Below are 20,700 nucleotides of genomic sequence, written 5' to 3'. Positions count from 1 at the left end.
CCATTAAAGGGCTTTCCGTAGCGCTTGTCCATGGAAAAGTTTAGAGAAGTTTTATCCTTAAAAAGCTAAAAAGAAGCTAAAAAATACAGGATGTGCTATGTGTCCACTTATAAAAGAAGTATATGAAATGCGATAACGGAGTTGTTTAATATGACTTCACCAGAGACGCACATCTGTATTTAAAATAAAACACAAAAGGCCTGGATGAAGTTATTGACTTTGAACTTGATATTTAAATAAAAATTTGTGCTGGGCGAAGACTAATCGCAATTAATAGCATACAAAATAAAAGTAATTTTTGGCATAATACATGATTGTGTGCTGTGTGTAATTATTATATACATATAAATACACACACATTCATGTATGTATTTAAGAAACATTTACATGTGTATATATATTTATTTATATTTTTATATATTATATATAAATAAAAAAATTATGAAATAAATATATGTATGTGTGTATGTGGTTAAATATACATAATAATTACACACAGTACACACAAATATATTATGCAAAAAATCACTTTTATTTTGTATGCGATTAATCGCGATTAATCTTTGTCCAGCACTTATTATAATATGAAATACTATAATATATCAATCATTTATTATATACATTATAATTATAGTATTTCGTGATAATTGCGTACGTGTGGTATAAGTTGTTCTTCATGAATTTTTGCTGAATCAGGATTTGTATGTACACAATCTAAGCATTCTACACTGCAAAAAAATGACTTTCTTAGTTAGTATTTTGTCTTGTTTTCAGTAAAAATATCAAAAAATTCTTATATTAAAATATATTTTCTTGATGAGCAAAATAACCTAGGAAAATAAGTCTAGTTTTTAGACAAAAAAGATACAATTTAAGCAAATTCATGCTTAAAACAAGCAAAAAATCTGCAAATGGAATAACAAAAAAATTCCTGAATGGGTAAAAAATTATTTTATGAAAAAAGTAAACTTATTTCAAGAACATTTTTCTTATTCCATTGGCATTGTATGGAGCCCCTAAGGGGACATGGAGCAAAAATTAATTAAAGTTTAGTTTTGCGTGCGCATGCGAAACTAAACTTTAGATTTTTTTACTCCAATGTCACCTTAGGCTTGATAGCATTGCTTGTTTTAAACACTAATTTACATTAATTTAAAGTCTAGACTTATTTTCTTAGGTCATTTTGCTCATCAAGAAAATACATTTAATTTAAGAATTTTTAGATATTTTTATTGAAAACAAGTCAAAAATATTAAGTAAGAAATTCGTTTTTTGCAGTGTAAGTAAATTCGACCCAATGTCTTCATTAGCAACCTGTTTATTGAACATAATTATGTAATACTTTGTCAAAGTGAATCTAAAAAAAGACACGGACCGGCAATATTCATTTCAAGATAAAGTTCAAATGCAGTATTTTCTCCCTACGCCAAGCTGATGATAAAGTGGTTTGTACGACAGACCTAAACACACCCTGAAGTCTCACCCAGGGCGTTGAGGTTTACAGCCTTTGGTTTTACATTTGGGAATTTTGTGGGTGTGAATGACTATAAAACACACAGATTTTTATGCATACGAAACAATACGGTTGCAAAAATATAAAAAGACAATACAGGAGGAGACTTTCTATGGATTTGTCTAAGAATGAGTACAAGTGAATACATATAAACCAAATCCTGTTTAAAGCATGGTTAAAATGTTTCAAGAACATTTCGACTCATTCTTATGTGCATCACAGCATTCTTCACATTAATGTCCACATGACCTCAATAAATCAACCAATCTGCATCAAAATAAAACTGATGCTGACAAACACGCCGTTTGAAGTAGTTCATGGCCTTTTTATTCAATCTCACTGAAGATAAAGCAGACGGGGTGGGAGGGAGGGAGGGGGGTATTTCTGTGGTACTTACCAGATACCTCAGTGAGGGAAAAAACTACCGCTCATACGCCTTAAAACTGTACAGCAATGCTCTATATGAGCAATTCATTATAATATTCTGACCTTAACAGAACATTTGACCTAACGAGAAAATCTTTCATTTATGAGGGCTATAAGCATGATTTCCTGTATTACTTGAATATGTAAATAAACATTTAAATGTCAAACTTTTTATCTTCTATAAAAATTACAGTACATGTATTTCCATACAAGATTAGGTTACATTAGTGGTCTCCAACATGGTGCCCATGGGTTCCCGCACAGAGTCTGTGAGGTGCCCGCCAAAGCATTCTATAAAAGCCTACATTTTGATATTTATTCATTACATATTTTTTATATAAGCTTGACTTCTTTTATGTATGTTACCATTTTAAACAAATGATAAAAAAATATCAACAACTAAAATAAAGTAAAATAAAAAAAGAAGCCCTCCAGATTGTTTTATTGTGGTAGCAAAAAAGTTGGAGATCCCTGTGCTACATAAAATGAATGTAACACTTACTTTGTAATATTTGGTTCCCGAGTCATTCTGAAATAAGGTCAGACACTTGCTGTCCAGTCTCCAGTAATGTCTCTTTCTCTGTGGACACAAAACAAGATTTGGTTATGACTTAAGATACTTTAAGATCATTGTTGAAGAGAACTGTTAGTGATAGACCCCTATATTGCAGTGGCCGGTAATTTTTTCTGTTTCTTAAATTTGTTGCTTGTAATAAAAAGACACTCAGAGATGTAAAGCCACTAAAATGACCAAATCATTATTCAACTTTTTAACATGACGTTATGTTCACACAACAGCTCTGTGGTTTTATCGAAACAGTACTGTGATATGTCAGATTCACATTAATTATGTCTTGTAAATATGTTTAAGTACTTATACTTAAAGGGGGAAATTAATAAATATTATGCATAACAAATGTTTATTTAGGTTTAATTTCATTATATCTGTCCATATATTGCTTGCTTAATATTGGTACCACCATTTGCCATTAAAAAAACAAAAAACATTGGTCATCCACTAATAACTGTATTCAGGGTTCCCACCCCTTAGTTAACTTCAACTTCAAGTACCTTTCAAGGACTTTCCAGGTCCAATACCCCCAAATTCAAGGACTAAATGTGGGGACACATTTCAACTGAGAGCAAGGTTACATTGTGCTACCTTTAAATATACATTGTTACAGTTCCCTTTCAAGGGAACTCGCACTGCGTCACTGCGGTGACACTTTGGGGACGCCTCCAGGGGTATGTGCGTCTGAATATGTTTATCAAATTCAACCAATGGTGAGGCTTAACGACAAAGACAGGGTGACGCGGCAGCCAGGAAGTATATCGCTATCACAAAAATTCCCAAAGACGGAGTTACAGGGACACAGAAAGCATGGCAAGGGAGACGCAGCGTCTCGTTCCCTTCTCAGGGAACAACAGTTACATACGTAACCCGTGGGAACCCTGTGTATAAGGTTGATAAATCAGCATTCAGTGCTCAATGGTGACTTTTTACAATAATGATGTTAGTTACTGCCAATACAATTTTAATGCCAATTTTCATGTTAGTTCATTAACCGTGCAAACTATAGCCATCATTTCACTATCTATGTAAACTATAGACCTGATATAGTCCGACTATGAGTAACTATCTTCAAGCCAAAATAAACTTGAATTTGGTTAATGTTTTTTTACCAAAATAACTTGTGACATGTCTGATATTCCATCACGTAAGCGAAGTCAACAGTGATTACAAAGTGTTCGGTTTCATTTATTTATTTTGATTTATTTATTTCTATTTTTTGCATGGCAAAAAAAATTTCTTACTTAGTATTTTTGTTTTGTTTTCAGTAAAAAAAAAATGAAATACGCAAATTAAGATGCATTTTCTTGATGAGCAAAATGACAGATTAAACAAGTCTAGGTTTTTGACAAAAAAACATAACATTTAAGTGAATTTGTGATTTAAATGATATTTTTTGTCTAAAATCTAAACCATTTTGCTCATCAAGAAAATACATCTTGATTTAAGAATTTTTAGATATTTGTACTGAAAACAAGACAAAAATACTGAGTAAGAAAGTCATTTTTGTGATGCAGGCTATGGTTAGACATCTATTAAATTGTCACTAACAGCCCTAACTTTGCCTAGCAAGCAATTTTGCATTTAAAAGACTTCTAATAGCCGTCCCAACACAGCCCAGACGTTTAGGCCAAAACAAAGTTGTAAACATCTGGGCTGTGTTTGGACGGCTATTAGATGTCTTTTAAATGCAAAATGGCTTGCTATGTATAAATTAACTAATGTTAAAAGTTATCTTTTTTTTTATTACAAAACTGTATTAGTAAATGCTGAAATGGACAAAGATTACTAAATTATATTTTTTCATTGTTAACTGATGTCAACTAATGCAATAATGTTACCAAATACATCTGTACTGTATATAAAATTTGCGTGGGGATCTTACAAGATTGTCTCGACTTGTGTAGTGCACCATCCATCCATCTTTAACCATAGTGGAGCTTCTTCGCTTGGTGTGTTTGACAGATTGGACCACACGCATCAGTGGGATATTGGTGCTGGTAGATGGGCTTGAAAGAGAGGAAAAACAATCAACAACAATGCTGATGTGGAATAGTGGTCAAACAAATGTGAAAAACTCTCAGCATTTCTTGACAATACCTGATGGTCTTCATAGGTTCTTCATCTTTCTCACGATCCGTGAATGGCGAGTCCATGAAGAAGATCTTGTCTTCTGGTGTGGTGGGCTCCTCCGAGTCGTCCAGCCCTCGACTGCTATTGCTGTTCACATCACTGTTGTCAACCTCCATCGTGGAATCAGAGTCTGGACCCGGACTGGCCGGTTCTGAAATAACATACAATGCAGGTTTGTGTCGATGCTTTATTATTCAGGTTAAGTTTGATATGAAGTAAACCATACCTCCATTGAATACCCCAAGACAGTCTTTCGGTACCTTTGAAGCGCATCGCTTGTGGCAATTGAATTTACAATCTGTTGAAGTAAACACTTGTATAGGTCTTTTCTGTACATTTGTATTTTTTATTGGATGGACCGAAGGACTGAACGATACTCACCTTTGCACTGCATACCCTGACGGAAAAGCCCTTTGAGCAGTCTTTTACAGTACTGGCAGATGGTGGGCCGGGTGTAGTTGTGAATGACAAAGGTGTGAGGGACCTTAACCCGACCCAGTACCATCTTCTCCATCCAGATGGGCCGCCCGCTCCATGATGGTATCCGCTTTCCTGGCTCCTGATTGGGGCGCTGCTGAGGAAGTAAAATATAAAAGGGCCTATTTTCAGCATGGGATACTAACATACTGGGTGCATACTACAAAAAAAAACAGTAAAATAAACAAAAGTATATTATATTTTCATATAATAAAAAAAAAAACAGCACATTCTCTGCAGCTGACCGTACTGATAACCGACTGAGGACCCAAGCATGTAGATATGCTTGTTTTAAATCACGTGTGAAAATAATATTAAGATGATAACTAAGTTAATATGGGCGATCGATCTGCTTTTTTTGGAAGGGTTTACTTTAATTTTGGTGTAAGGTTTGCATATGCCATGCAGAAAATGTTTTTCTTTAAATATATAAACATACAATATATCAAATGAGAGAAAAGACCATCTTCTATCAAAAAAACTTTCATCCTACCTTCATTTTAGCACCTCTCAAATATGGGTAGGTTTCTTCAAAAATACCAAATGTTGAGCAAAAAGCTGAGATAATTGCATTTTTGTAAAGGACTTTTGATATAGATCAGATTCAGAGCAATGATCAAAACATACACAGAGTTCTTACTGTTTGCCCTAAGGGGTTCCTTCTGGGTTTTATAAGTTGTGTAAGAGCACCACCCGGTGGATAATAGTGGAAATACGGTTTGCTGGGAAAACTCGCCTTTGGCAGGAAAGCGTTTTCTCTTGGCAAGTTAACCCATCAATGGCGGGGAAAGAGTTAATATCTTTAGATTAAACCTTACTGCGGTAAATAAACCTTAAAGCGTAACTAAACCTCTGGTCAGAGCCTGACTCCACCCACTGGCAATATTTGAAAAATGCAAGAAAAGTGGGCGCAGACAAAAAACGTACCGTATGTTCCGGACTATAAGTCGCACTTTTTTTCATAGTTTGGCTGGTCCTGCGACTTAGTCAGGTGCGATTTATATGTCAAAATTAATTTATACCGACTAACATGAACCAAAGGAAAACATTACTGTCTACAGCCATGAGAGGGCGCTACATGTTGCTGCTGTAGCCTACCCCTGAAAAAAACTGTTAACTGAAACATTAACTTAAAGACAACGGAGAAAGACTTAACAAACAAAATGCCCCCCAAAAGAATATACATTTTCTAAATAAATGCGCTTATAGTCCAGTGCGACTTATATATGTTTTTTTCCTCAGCATGAAGCATTTTTTGACTGATGCGACTTATACTCCGGAGCGACTTATAGGCCGGAAAATACAGTAATATCCTCTTGTCTACACTGCAAAAAATTATTTTCAAGAAAAAAATTCTCAGTATTTTTATCTGCCAATGGGGTAAGCACATTTTTCTTGAATTTAGTGTTTCAGAAAAATTTTCACGATTTTTTTACTTACCCAATTGGCAGATTTTTTGCATGTTTTATGCACAAAATCACTTAAATTTGATATTTTTGGTCTAAAAACTAGACTTATTTTCTTGGGTCGTTTTGTTCATCAAGAAAAAACATCTTAATTTAAGAATTTGTAGATATTTTTTCTGAAAACAAGACAAAAATACTAAGAATTTTTTTTCTTGAAAATCTTTTTTTGCAGTGTAATATCGAAATCCTCCGACATCTTCTTTTACATCACGGTTTTTGACTTCAATTTCCTGACTTGTGTTTTGTTTCATTCTCCATTTCCACGTTAGTCACTACGTTTCATACACAAAGTCCTACGCTGGAAACGAAACTCTCTCATGAACGCGCATCTGTCATTACCGAAAACTAGTCATTTTAGTTTGTAAAGGTTTAAATATTGATATTTTTCTCTACAAAAAACATCAATTTCCATCAGAAGGCCTTTATTAACCCCCTGGAGCCCTGTAAATTACTTCTGTGAAGAATGGATTTTTTGCGCTTCAAATCATAAGCACCATTCACTACCATTATAAAGCTTGGAACAGCCAGGACATTTTTTAATACAACTCAGATTGTCTGAAAAAAGATAATCATATACATTAAGGATGGCTTGAGAGTAAATCATGGGGTAATTTTAATTTTTGGGTGAACTATCACTTAAATTTTCCCTTTTTTGTAATAAATAACCAATAAGCATACAGTTAAAGTACCAGATGGATAAGCATTATTAGTACGAGAGGTTATGCCCTTAAAATCTCCCAATTAATGTATATTAACAAGAGAACATCTCATGATAACAGATGCTGGTCAGATATCCACTCACCTCTTCCTGGGACAAGACAGCACACTCGAGAGGTGCGGGCCGAGGGACGGACAGAGAGGAGCCGGGCAAAGACACATTAGACAGACGACGTTTTCTTACACCGCTACAGTTGTTAGGAATCTTAAAGGCACATCGCTTGTGATAGTTTAACCCACAACCTGAGAATCCATAAACACATGTATTTAAACAAGGGATCGGGAAAAAATCCTTGGATTAAGACAAGACCTGGGTTAAGGTTAGAATACAGGTATAGATGGTTTCATATAATAAATGTGCGTGATAAAAGTAACTTTAGCTCGGTGTAGTTGTTGATATGCTTTAGCTATGATTTGAACTAATGCAATTTACTTGTTATTTATTTAGCTTATCAGAAATCATTTACTCTAGAGGGACTTTGTTGTTGATTTTTTGCGAAAGTCTACCGAAACTTAAGGTTGGGCAAGGAAAGCCATTTGTTTATATTGTTGGCGCTGAAACCATCTATAACAGTAACTAAAAAAATAGCAAAGGCTTTAAGGATTCAATATGAGATTCATATACTTTCATCTTCAGTTTTTTACTACTGAAGTCCAGCAGAGGGCTCCCCCATCTCCATTTACCATTCACATATTTAGTATAATACTGTATATATACTGTATGCATCTATGAACAACACTAAAGCATGTAAAGATGACAGCTGTATCCATCAGTGTGAACTCTAGGAGATGTTTACTCAGCTTTTAAATGTCACATCCAGCATTTGGTGGAATCATGCTGGGATCAAAACGGAAAGCCTGTGATTTCAACTTCAAAGCTGTATTGATGGCAATGACACATCAAACTTGGAATGAATCCACCCCTGCCAGTCAGAGTACTTCAAAACGGTCTCAAAATACTTTAAGCCATCATATAGGGTATGCATTGATATCACTTTACCACTGAACATGCAGGAACGAGCATCCTTCGGGAAGAATGAGTGGCAGATTGGTAGCCGTTTAAATGCCAGTATGTTATCATTAATTTATAACACGGGTCTGTTGAATGCTGTATTCTGATTGGTTGAGAAATGTTCTGTTCTGTTTGTGGTAAATCATTTTTTACCCGAACCCGACGTGCATAAAAAATTTTTGTTTAAATGAAGACCCGAGAAACCCAAGAAAAACTAAGAGTCAGGCCTAGTCCACACGGACACGGGTATTTTTATAACCGGAGTTTTTCCTCCAAAAAAATCCCGTCCACACATGCTCGGTTAAAAAGAAATCTCCGTCCTCATGAAAAAGCAAAAACACGCTATCAAGCGCTGTCAAGAGCATGCCACACCAGCAGGCAGCGATATAACCCAAATCGTAAAGCCACCTTGGCCAATCAGAAGCCTAACAAAAGTGATGTCGCAAGGCAAAAACCCCGGTTTTACTGTCTACACAACAACACTGCAACCGGCATTTCTTAAAATTCTCACCCTGGCAGGGGTTTTCAAAAATGTTCGGTTTCAGTGCCCTGATACTGCGTTTTCATGTGGACGAACGGCAGCTTAAAAAGTCACGGTTTTAAAAATACCCGTGTCCGTGTGGACAAGGAGAGAAAGAAGCCCTGGTGGCCTTGCATCCAATTTGGCCCGCTGCTCCATTTATTTTCATTTGTTATCTGACGACACCAAGGTATCCGCTAAAATTTGCATTCAAAATTGATTGACAGGTCTGTCTCAACTAAAATTAACCTACCGCCAGCCACTTGATGTCGTAAGCGTTCTTGGCAAATACTGTAGAGGGGGTGGTTGAGAAAGTATTTCATGCTCACACACGGGATATAGTTAGGGTCTTCTCTGGTCCGTTCGGCAAAAACACATTCATTTTAAATTACCCGAGACCCACAGCCACTAATTTTATACCCGAAACTCGAGTCGAATCTCAGGTTTTCAGATCTAGATGGACCTGTGAAGACCTCTAGTGTAAGTGCGGCCTTATGCTGCGTTCACACCAGGCGTGGTAGAGGCGCCAAGCGCGAGTGATTTCAATGTTAAGTCAATGTGAAGACGCGTTGACGCGTATCTGGAGGTCTCGCGACGCGAATGAGGCATTTTGCGCGGCGAATTGAGGGTGCCCGCGGGAAATGTGCGAGTTGAAATATTTTAACTTTGGTGGAAAAACGCGCCACGTTAACCAATCAGGACTTTGCTCTAGTAGTGACGTGATTACAGAAAGTGAGCGGAGTCGCAGAAGCCCCTCCCATGATGTGAATTTCCGCGTGAATGTCTTGATAACTAGAATTTCACGCGGGAATGAGGCGAGTAAACTCAAAATGTTCAAGCGGCAAACTAAACGCGAATTTGATGCCTCAAACATGGCTGGTGTGAACCCACAGTTTCTATCAATTTAAAACAATTGAAATATTACTGCAGAAAACGTGTTTCTGGTGTCTGCTCCAGCTTACCTTCACATTTAAGGCCTTGCCGGACGAGTCCCCACAGCATCTCTCCGCAGTAGTCACAGAAGGTCGGCGCCTTGTAGGAATGGACGTAGAGCGCATGAGGTCGGATCTGGAAATCTTCAACCGTCGCCTGAGCTGCAATTAAAATGCAACTTAAAGGACAACTCAGGCAAAGAATGGATGACACAACAAAACGCTGAGGAAAATAATACAAATGAGAATGAAAGAAATGAAGAAAATAAAACATACATTAGTCAACTGAGCCAACCAGTCAATACTTGATGTGAATAAGAAAACTTCTCATTTTATATGATCAACTTTATGTGATTTCATCCAGCAGTTTATGGACTTATTGGAGATATTGAAACCACAGACAGAAATGAACGAGACTAGACTTAAGTTTGATTTAGTGTGGGTGATGTAACTCAGACTGAGTCTTTAGCATCTATCTAATAGCATCGGTGGTTCATGAGGTAATCAAGATGATTCACAAGGTCTGAATAAGAGGATGAGTAAAACAATATGTTACATAAGTTAAAGGAATAGATCACCCAAAAATGATCTCATCCTCAAAATCATTTTCTCATCCTCATGTTGTTCTTAACCTGTATGAATTTCTTTTTTCTTCCATAGTAAAAAAAAACAACTATGATGGAATTAAATGGATACCATTAACTGTGTGCTTACCATCATTTATCAAAATATCTTCTTGATTATTTATTACAATACTTTCATAATATTTGTTTTTCCTAATATGGAAGTCAGTGGGTACCGTCAACTGTGTGCTTACCATCATTTATCAAAATATCTTTGTGTTCATCAGAAAAAAAGAAATTCATACAGATTTAGATCAACATGGGGTAGAAAATGATGACAGAATTTTCATTTTTGGGTGAACTAACCCTTTAAGTCAATTAATGCATGCAAAAAAGCAAAGAAACTGAATTCTTTGGAAATACACAACACTAAGAAAGTTTACTATCAGGAAGGGCTGTGAAATATAATCATTTTTGCGATGCTAATGTGAACTACTAATGCATCTGCATAAAAATGAATAATTGAATATTAAAAATATTGCTCTCTCTCTAATTTCTTTTATATTATTGCTCTTGACTTGGACCACTGTTGAAAGTTCTTTAGGATATAAAGTGCTCAAACACGTTAAAGATGCCACACTAGCTATGTTTACGTGCACAAAATTTTGTCAATCCAACTGAATTTAATCTGATTACGATAGTACAGTTTACCAAATCCAAACAAAAAGTCTGGCCAAGTGCACAGCTGGGTTGCCAGATACGTGTATCAAAACCATCCCAATGGACATCCAAACTTGCCCAAAAGCATCCCAATGACTATTCAGAGCCCAAATGCCAATAACGAAATCCTTTCATCTTTAACTCGTTGAAACTATTTAAACTTGGCAACGCTGCGCACAGCATCTCTCGTCGAGTTCACGCTTTATCTTTGGATAAATGTTCAAAGTTTAAGCTCAGTTGGAGAAAGTTTTTAAGTTGTTCCTAAGAAGTCTGATTTAGATATAGAAGTCCCTCCAGAAAAACGTGATTATGCAATCGCATGATTTAATGCATAATCAGCCAAAGTCCGCATATTTATGCGGGGGACGCATTTTGTTCAAATATGCTGCACTTTTGCTGCATAAATTGCAGATTTCCGCGCGCAAAACATGATTTCAAAATCCCCACATTTTCATAGCAAAAAGTCACACATATCTTAGCAGAAAGTTGAAAAATGACATTGCAATTGCATTTACTTCACACAAGCGCAGACATGTCACATGTTGCTATGGGAACGTTATGAAGTGTCGTAATGATGCGAAGTGAACATCATCGAAAAGCTGCAAACCCCAACCTCAGTTTTTGCAAGTTCCCGCAGTTTTTGCAAGTTCCCGCAATTTTATTGCATAAAATTGCATAAGTATCCTGCATATTTCATTGCATTTTTTAAGAAAATGTGCCCCCAGATCAAGGAGTTTTGCCCGCAACAATCACAAAAAAACAAACTATACTGTAGTTTTTAAATTTCCTTTGGTGTGTAAGTGTTTATTAGTTCATGTTAAAGATATGCAAAAGGTACAAACCCCAAAGTAAACGAAGATGCAACTTGTCGTCTCCAACGTGAATCTCTTTTCTTGAACTACAACAAACACACGGATTGTAGGTAACAGTTGTTTTCACATTTCCGGCTGACATCAGAGGTATTCAAGCCAATCCCAACGTACAGAATAGCTGGCCAATCAGGGACACAGCGTTTTTCAAATCGATGAGTTTTGTACAAAATCAATGCATTTGAGGAAAGCAGTATATCTGGATCTTCAAAAACGTACGGTATGTGGAAAATTATGTGTTATTTTAACCATAAACCATGCGAACACATTGTATTATACCAAATACACAAAATAACCTTGTTTTAGCAATAAAATAGGTGCACTTTAAACACAATTCCTCTGCACATGGCTAAAAAGGTATTTTTGCATCCAAATGAGAAAATGCTACGATTCAAGCGTTTGCATGCATGCTTTTCTCCTGCTGATCAATCACATTAACATTCTCTTATCAATATTTATATTTTCTTGGTTGCTTTTAAAGCTTCTTTCAAGGGCATAAAAACGCACTGCTAAAATGCAAGCAGGTCAGGAAACGTTTGGTGCGTGAGAAACAATGTGTTATCTCCTGTTGCTGATAAAATCATGCAGCAAAATTGAAACAGTCTCAAAGATTTTGGTCACAGTGCCACAGGTGGATCGGATTTCTCGCAATTCGAGAGACTCAAAAACAACTTGTTCCTTTGTGGTCAAACACTCACAACCCAGTCAGCTTCTTGAGGTTCCTCAAAAATGCCAACCATATTTTACTCTTCCACTTTTTTGACATCAGATCAACACATATTGTAAGGTCAGCGTGACCGTCAGAAAGCCACAAAATATGTGACAACATCCAAGCAATCTGACTGTAGTTACTCAAGTTATCAGTTACTCCGATCCCAAAAAATGAACTGAAGAGAATTCGCTTAAAACATCAAAGAGAGAAGATTTAAGCTTGTAGTGAATCACATGGCAGGCAGCAGTCCAGATCACTGGAACATAGACTCATAATGAGCCATTCATAAGAACACTACATACATTATCCATCTATTTATCTTCAGGCTATGGATCAAAACCTTAATAAATTCTGATAAGGGCCTGGCGGCGGAGATGTCCTAACAACACCCTGATGCCCGAGGTTTTTACTTTACAGCCTCTCAGTATGACTAATTCTTACATTCATATCTATGGTTCGAGCTAAGCGATTGAGGGAAGGCGGGGACTAATTAACATATTAATAGATCCGCGTATACTAATGAGGCAAGTGTGTAGAGTTACATTCAAAGCTTGTTATTGTATCTAATGTGCCATTTACTATGATCAAATATTTTCATTTTATCTTATTTCATTGTTAATTGTATTTGTGATACTAAAATGAAATAAGATTATGTGCTCTCAAACCCACCGCCAGGCGTTTACTGCATTACACTAAACCATCCAGAACCCTGACCTGGAATCAGACTTGCACATGGTGTTGATCGCTTGAATGTGTTTGCCACTGAATGTGGAGGATGTGAGGCGCAGGTGTGCTGTGTTGTTCCCAAATGGACACAAACCACCGACAGGAAGATCTCAGACCTACACAGGATATATAAACCTTTCTGAACTGGAACAAAGATGAGTTGAAATCATAGATGGAGCTTGACATTTTAGCCAGGGGGATGAGAGCAGGCCGGTCACTTTGTTTTTTTAAATGCCTGTAAATGTCAAGTGACCCCGACCACACGTTAATGGAGCGCTGCAGGGATGACATATTTTTGTAGGCCAACCTGGAAGTCAGTGGGATACTGGTTCCCTTGCCAAAAGCCCATTCATTTTTCCCATAGACTTTTGGATTATCACAAATTAATAAGTTTTGTGTTTAACAAAAGTTTAAGACTTACACATTACAAGGTAATCTTCACAGATGAATTTTGAAGTCTAAGTGCGTTTCCTAGAAATTAAAAGTCAACCTTTTGCTAAAAGCGAACTACACCATGATCTCTCAACATCCGTGTCATCACCACCAAGCTTCAGACAACTCTTTCAAACTTTGTTAAAATTCCTGATAAGGAAATACTCTGTGGATGAATTTTTGTTGGGAATTTTGCCCATGTTGCATTTTTTGTGATCGTCATCTGTGATGACGTTTAAAGTCTCCAACAAAGTCTGTTGTCCCATATAGCAACTTTTTACCCTTTTTAAAAAGTCACGAGTGGGGGTATCTGGTGTGTTTTATGTCATAGAATAACTTCGGGACTTTGGAACCGGAAGTACTAAAATGTCTATAAACGAAATAAATAATTTCGAGTGCAACGCAATGGCGATGGAAAATTGGGTGATGATCAAATTCCACAAGCTGAACATCTTGATTTGCTCGTAGTAGTTGGGAATTCTCCACAAAAAATAAAAACATAGCAAAATGTATTAACATACTGTACTTACATTATATATTTAGTTGTAATTATTTATAATTTATTATTGTAATTAGGTATTATTGTAACATTTAGAAAAAGCATTTTATTTCAGTCTGTATATTTTACCACAGTCCCTTAGTGAATGTGGCCTAATAGGACCTGCATAGTGTAGGTTTTAAGTGATTTATTTCATAAATGCATTTAAAACACCTACCTTAAAAACAGCTCGAAAATATCTATATCTGATCTTGTGTAACAAGCCAAACCCTGAGACAAAATCATTGACTGTAAATCTTTCAACTCATGCTTCTATACATTGTGTTGGAATGAGAATATAGATAGTGATAGGTGGCCTTAGGGGAAGTGACCTGACCCTGTTAACAAGCATTTGAAGGGTAGTTTAAGGAGAACCAACTGAGGTTCACATGGATTAGATTAACTGGTGGCTCTTCCATCTGGCACACATGTGCCACAAATGAATACAATCTGATCGTCATGAAATAACTCATCTGTTTAACTCTGTTTTGTTGGAGAGAAATGGTCAGATTTATTTAACAAACACTTTTATCCAAAGTGACTTAGGGAGGATTTAACATTTTGCCACATAATTACAAAAATGTAATTATGCACACGCTGTGAAACCTTTAAGATCAGGGGGTCTTAGTTATTATAAAAACAATATTATTACTGTACCACCCGTGGACTAGATTAAGTAGACATGACAATGACAGTGACAAAAGACTTGAGGATTCAGAGAGCCCTGTTGCATTTTCATATTATAATATACAGGTATAGGCACCTTGTATGGGTAAAACTGTACATCCACAGCGGCCCACAAATGTGTTTAGTTGTAATTGTGTTCATTGTTGCCTCCAGCAGACAAGGGCACTTAGTTAAATTAATTTTAATACCGTAGTTGAGCTGTTTGTGCAAAACGAGAACTTGACAAGTCGAAACTACTGGTATTACTGTACATCCCTAAAACATCCTCCTCTAACCAGTAAAAACCACAAACCGATGGGGAGTTTCTATAGTTACATTGAAGTCTCCAATTTGTGTTTCAACAGAAATAAAAAAGTTTGTTTACGTTTATGATGGTGATTACTTTATAATGTTGTCCATAGAAAGCATTTGTATGCTGTTTATATATTATTATTACACGGCTCTCTGGAATGCTTGATTCTGATTGGTCAGTTGAGACATTTGTAGGTTCGTTCTTTTCAAATAATAACCGCTCCAAAGTAATAACGCATAGCCGGTACTACTTGTACGAGTAAAATCGCTCCGCGTCAATAAAGATCAATAAAGATTACTGTTTGGCGCCATTTGTGACAAACACTGGACAACCACGACAAGACACAGAGAGCTTACTGAGACTGAACTTGACAAAATAGAGCATGACAGCTACGAAGCCAACACACAAAAAAATACAGAATGGGCATTAAAACTTCTCAAAGACTGGCTAAAAGAGAAAAAATGGAGACAGACAAGTATGAAGCAGAGGATCTTAATAAGGTATTACGATCATTTTATGCATCTGTGCAAAGTTTCGCGGAAGGATAAAAATGTTAATTTAAAACAAATATGCCAATAAAATGTTTCAAATTCATATTCATGTCCGTTTTTTTTGTGACAAGTAGCCGTGTAATAAGCGGGATAATGTAGAGGCAGCCGGTAGTTATCGGGAAATAAGCCCCTTCAGTGTGATACAAGACTTCGCGTCGGGTCCTGATCACACTGTCGGGGCTTATTTCCCGATAACTACCGTCTGCCTCTACATTATCCCTTACGTAAAGCTACAGCTAGCACAACTTACCAGATAGGACGACCTCGATTAGATCTCCCTCGTGGATCTCCTCTGCCGACGTTAACCTCTGGAGGATGTTGTCCGAGTTCAAATCATGGCGGAAGAGCAAGATCTTATCGTACAACCCGAAGAATCCACATTCTGGGAACTGTAAAAGATAGACTTGAATAAATATCGGTACTGAAAGAATTTTTTTTATTATACAGATATTTTATTAGAAACCATATTAAAAGCTATTGAGAGTATTTGTAAACAGGTATTTTTTACACAGGTGATAAAACAAATTTCTGTGCTAGACAAACAACCAGAAAACAACATCCAGGCTCTGTTTTTCAGCAACATCTTCCCTCTAAAGAGATTTGCAATGCTGGCCCGGGAGGCATGCCGTGCAGAGCGCTGCCTGGGATATCAGCTTTGCAAAGGGAAGGTCTGAAAAACATCTGTTGAAATAAAGCCCACAGCGATGAGTCACACTACTGTTCTCCACTTCCTCACGCTCAGCTCTTCTCCACGTGGAGGAACTGCCAAACACTAAAAGATTATGACTTTCTTGCACTGCGCGAGAGAAGACTCATTAACCTTTTCCCTTTCTCTGCACTTTTAACAAGCCTCGATATATGCATATGTTAAATGTTAGCGCTAGGGCTGTCACGATTATGAAATTTGGCTGACGGTTAATTGCCTAATAAATTGTGACAATTATGACAATTAATTGCCTGTTTTTGGGCTTTGCCGGTTATAACGATTAATTGCCTATTTTATTGCTTTGACATTTAATTCTCATACATTTTGTTTGTTCATGAAATAATTTTCATACATTTTTGTGATTATTTAAATTAAATCTTTTGCGAGATTTACCTAGCAGTGAATTTGACACTTATACCACAGGTATGTTGAATGCTGTATTCTGATTGGCTGAGAAATGTTCTGTTGGTATGCATTCATTTCTGATAACCACACACCTAACTTGTCAAATGTCTTAAAAAATAGGCACCAGAGCAATGTTTGTGGTAACCATGGTATAAGAGGAATAATTGACTCCGGTCCTTTGAATTATTCGAAAATAATGCACACATTACTCCGCTTCGCGTCGTGCCGCATTACACCTTGGGTGTGCATTATTTTTGAATAATTCAATGGCCCGTCGTCAATTATTCCTTACGAATAACACATATTTAAAAGTAATTATTTAATGATTATAGTTCATACTGCTTATCAAAGTTTCGTAGCATTTCTTTAAATGATGTTTTTTTCCACTGTATTGAATGGTTTTGCAATGTATCACATTACACTGTCAGTTAAGGAACGCAATCTAATACAGTCTTGTTTAAACAGGCGCTACAGCTCCCCCTTCTGTTTTTAGAGAGTTGTCCAATCATTGCGGTGATTTGAAATCATCGCGATGAGGTCAAACAATTGCGATGAGACGATTATTTAATCATTGTGACAGCCCTAGTTAGCGCAAATTTAAAGCAGCTCAAAGGAGTTGCTGCTTTTGAAGGACACGTTTCCCAAAGTCTTTGACAAGAAGCCAAATGGATGTAATTGATATCAGAAATAAGGAGGTATAAGATGAGCGGTGAGGGGTAAGGATTAAAGCATGGATCAAAGCCTTGCTGCCAACACTAAGGCCACGATGACACTATCCAAACCACACCAGAGTGCATTTGACCCCCAAAGCCTGGTTCATTTGACTAGTGTTATCGCTTTGTATCGTGCCCGGGCACAGTTTCATTAACCGAGGTGGGCTCGGGCGCAGTTCACTTGGGGTCAAATGCGGAAAGCACAGGTTTGTGCACGTAAAAAGCTTCATCTGCTCGCAGCAGAGTTACGTGAATGTTTAAGCTGCACACACGATCAACTAAGCAATATGATATTGCATGCATGTGAGAGGGCTGTGTGTCATCGTGCACCAAACGAATCATAATAAAAAAACAGACTTTGCGAAGGGTTCCAACTGTTAAGAGAGTGTTTTATTTTTTTTTATTGTGTCCTAATGATGAAAGCATGCCTGGGCTTGGATCGGTCAAAGGACATTGTAAGCGTGTGCTTCTGGGGGAGTAGGGAGGGCGCATGGTGTGGTTTGGTTAGGTATGATATGAGTGTGCCTAAAGTCCAGCTGTTTCCGGCACACAATGCATCTAAAACAATGCTGCCCAGGGCCAATGAAACTCACGGGCACTGATTTTGGCTGCGTCTCAATGTCACCTGAGGGTGGAAATCATGCACTTCTGCTTTGTTGTGCTACAGCTGTGTAATAACTCCAAGTCCCAGGATTACTTAACATAAACAATTCACTTGCTCTCAGAAAGAGGAAAGCTGAATCATGAAGGACAGGATAATATGAACATAATGAACTTTGGATTCCTTTCTAGTACACAACATGAAATGAAGAGATTAAGGATGCACCGATATGATTTTTTGGGCCCGGTACAGATTTAAACAGACAACTATTGGCCGATGCCGATACTAAACACATCTATACAATACTATACAGTTGGCCTATTAGCTATTTTATTTCTGCATCAAATTATTTTTACTGAAACTATTTAATATTCAACCCACATGACCAACATAAAAAGAGAGGCACAAATTAAGATACAATTTTGTCCATTTTTTGTCTTTTTCCGAGATTTTGAAAAAGCCCAGAACGCAGACATTTTCCCGAAATACTCTTACTCTAGGTGCTAAAAAACGTAAGCATTGCTTGACGTTGTGACGAGCACCCACCAGTGGAAAAACATATATCTGTGTTTTATCTGTCCTCATGTACATTTTTATATTTCAAAATATATGAATACATTATTTATAAACATATATACATATGTATATGCTTTATATATATAAAGCCTATATGCATCAATTGCACGCACACACACACATTATATAACCGCACAGAATTGGTGGATTACCATCGCAGTGGTAAAATACTGCCACCATCTCAGCCGTTTTACCATAGTACTTTTTCCTTACAAATGTAAGGAATCAAAGATAATTTCTCCCCATGAACTCTCACTCATATCAAACAAAATCACAGATTTTATCAAATCGTTTTTTCATCACTTAAGCTTGACAGTCAGCCCCAGTCCAACTCTTTATTTTATATTCACCGCTAGTAACCCACGGAAGTAAGTCAGACAGTTTAGTGACAAACATAATATCTATTTAACATCTATCACACCCTTTGAGATTTACAGTCCTGCCCTGACATGCATCCTTCCGGAGAAAGAGGAGTCACTGAGAGCTTTCCTCTCTGCTCCGTGCCCAAGCCTGGACCCGGACCCTGAGCTTCCTCCCGCTGGCACTGCCCACACACTTTCCACTCCACATGTTTCCCATTGCCTCTCGTCAGCAGCTGGTGGCCAGACTAACTGCTGGGAGGAGGCTGCAGTCAGCCAGACCACTACCAGGAAGCTACAAGGAAGCTGTTAATGTTACCCACACAGTGAAGAGCAGCATGTAAAAACAAGTGATACATGGAGGCTCTACATACTGGCATAGACAAAGAAAACAAGGGGGAAACACTGCCTTCATCATGCATGCTACATTTTTAGCATACTTTAGTTGCCCCAGACAACCAAACAATCACTCAAGTACTACGATAAAAGTTTATGGCACTGATAGAAACATGTCGATTAACACTGTTAACACCAACACGGTGATCCTCTAGTGCAGTGTTACTCATTGTGCAGCTTACGGTGGTATGATCATGCAGTTGTGAGCTTTTTCTACTCCGGACGGATAGCTTTTTAAAGAGAACCATCTTGGGGGTCGAAAGCAAAAAAAAAGTGGGTGGGTCCAAAAAATTTACTGGAGTAGATGCCATTTTCTTGTATTCTGGTGCCTTTTAATTAAACAATTGCTTTTAATAGCCTAAAAGCTTTGTTTACCTTGTTGTTGTGTCGTGGGCACTCCGCAGAGTGCAGCATGCGACAGTAATGAAAACACGAAATGGAGTTCAGATTATATGGACTCTTAACGACCCAAGAGGAATGGATTTGAGGAGGCAGCAGCGTCAAGGCTGTAGCTAAAATGCGGAGCGAAGTTTAATTTATTTGACTGACGGCGCTCTTACAATTTAACAAATATTTGCGCTAAATTAGAGGAAAATTGAGTGGTTCTAATATCATTGGTTTTAAAAAATTGGGTGGGTCTTGTCCCACCCATATATAATGGTTCTGACGCCCATGATATTAACTCTTTCCACGCCATTGACAAGTTACATCGTTAATTAAGTAAATAAAAAAGTTCCTGCTGTTGTTCTGTCAATCTGTATTTCCGAAATTATCCACCAGGTGGTGCTCTTACCCAACTTATACAACCCGGAAGCAACCCCTTAGGGAAAACAGCAAGAACTCTGTGTATGTTTTGATAATCGCTCTGAGTCTGATCTGTATCAAAAGTCCTTTATAAAAATGCAGTTATCTCAACTTTTTGCTCAAAATTTTGTATTTTTAAAGAAACCTACCCATATTTGAGAGGTGCTAAAATGTAAAATGAAAAGTTTTTTTTGTTTGAAAGCAGAGGGTCTGTTCTTTTATTTAATATATTGTATGTTTATATATTTAAAGAAGAACATTAGGCATTAAACTTTTGTGAAAA

At 37.1% G+C, this 20,700-nt stretch overlaps 1 protein-coding gene across 2 annotated transcripts in view; it reads right to left on the bottom strand.

The window, feature by feature from the left end:
- Window positions 1-20,700, bottom strand: part of prkd3 (protein kinase D3) — a 58,486-nt gene that overhangs the window by 15,473 nt on the left and 22,313 nt on the right. Inside the window, exons 3-10 of one of the 2 annotated variants that reach the window (XM_065267292.2) lie at window positions 16,108-16,246; window positions 9,798-9,929; window positions 7,389-7,546; window positions 5,025-5,214; window positions 4,870-4,941; window positions 4,611-4,794; window positions 4,396-4,519; window positions 2,442-2,519 (exon numbers count right to left, since the gene is read on the bottom strand). In XM_065267292.2, the coding sequence (XP_065123364.1) occupies window positions 2,442-2,519; window positions 4,396-4,519; window positions 4,611-4,794; window positions 4,870-4,941; window positions 5,025-5,214; window positions 7,389-7,546; window positions 9,798-9,929; window positions 16,108-16,246 (1,077 nt within the window). Of the gene's footprint in view, window positions 1-2,441; window positions 2,520-4,395; window positions 4,520-4,610; window positions 4,795-4,869; window positions 4,942-5,024; window positions 5,218-7,388; window positions 7,547-9,797; window positions 9,930-16,107; window positions 16,247-20,700 lie in introns of both variants that reach the window. The other variant, XM_065267291.2, reaches the window with a different exon arrangement.

This window comes from Paramisgurnus dabryanus, chromosome 17 (genome assembly GCF_030506205.2).
Source record: "Paramisgurnus dabryanus chromosome 17, PD_genome_1.1, whole genome shotgun sequence".
NCBI classification, from domain to species: domain Eukaryota; kingdom Metazoa; phylum Chordata; class Actinopteri; order Cypriniformes; family Cobitidae; genus Paramisgurnus; species Paramisgurnus dabryanus.
Note: the sequence above shows the minus strand (reverse complement) of the source record. Positions and strands in the feature narration are given on the sequence as shown.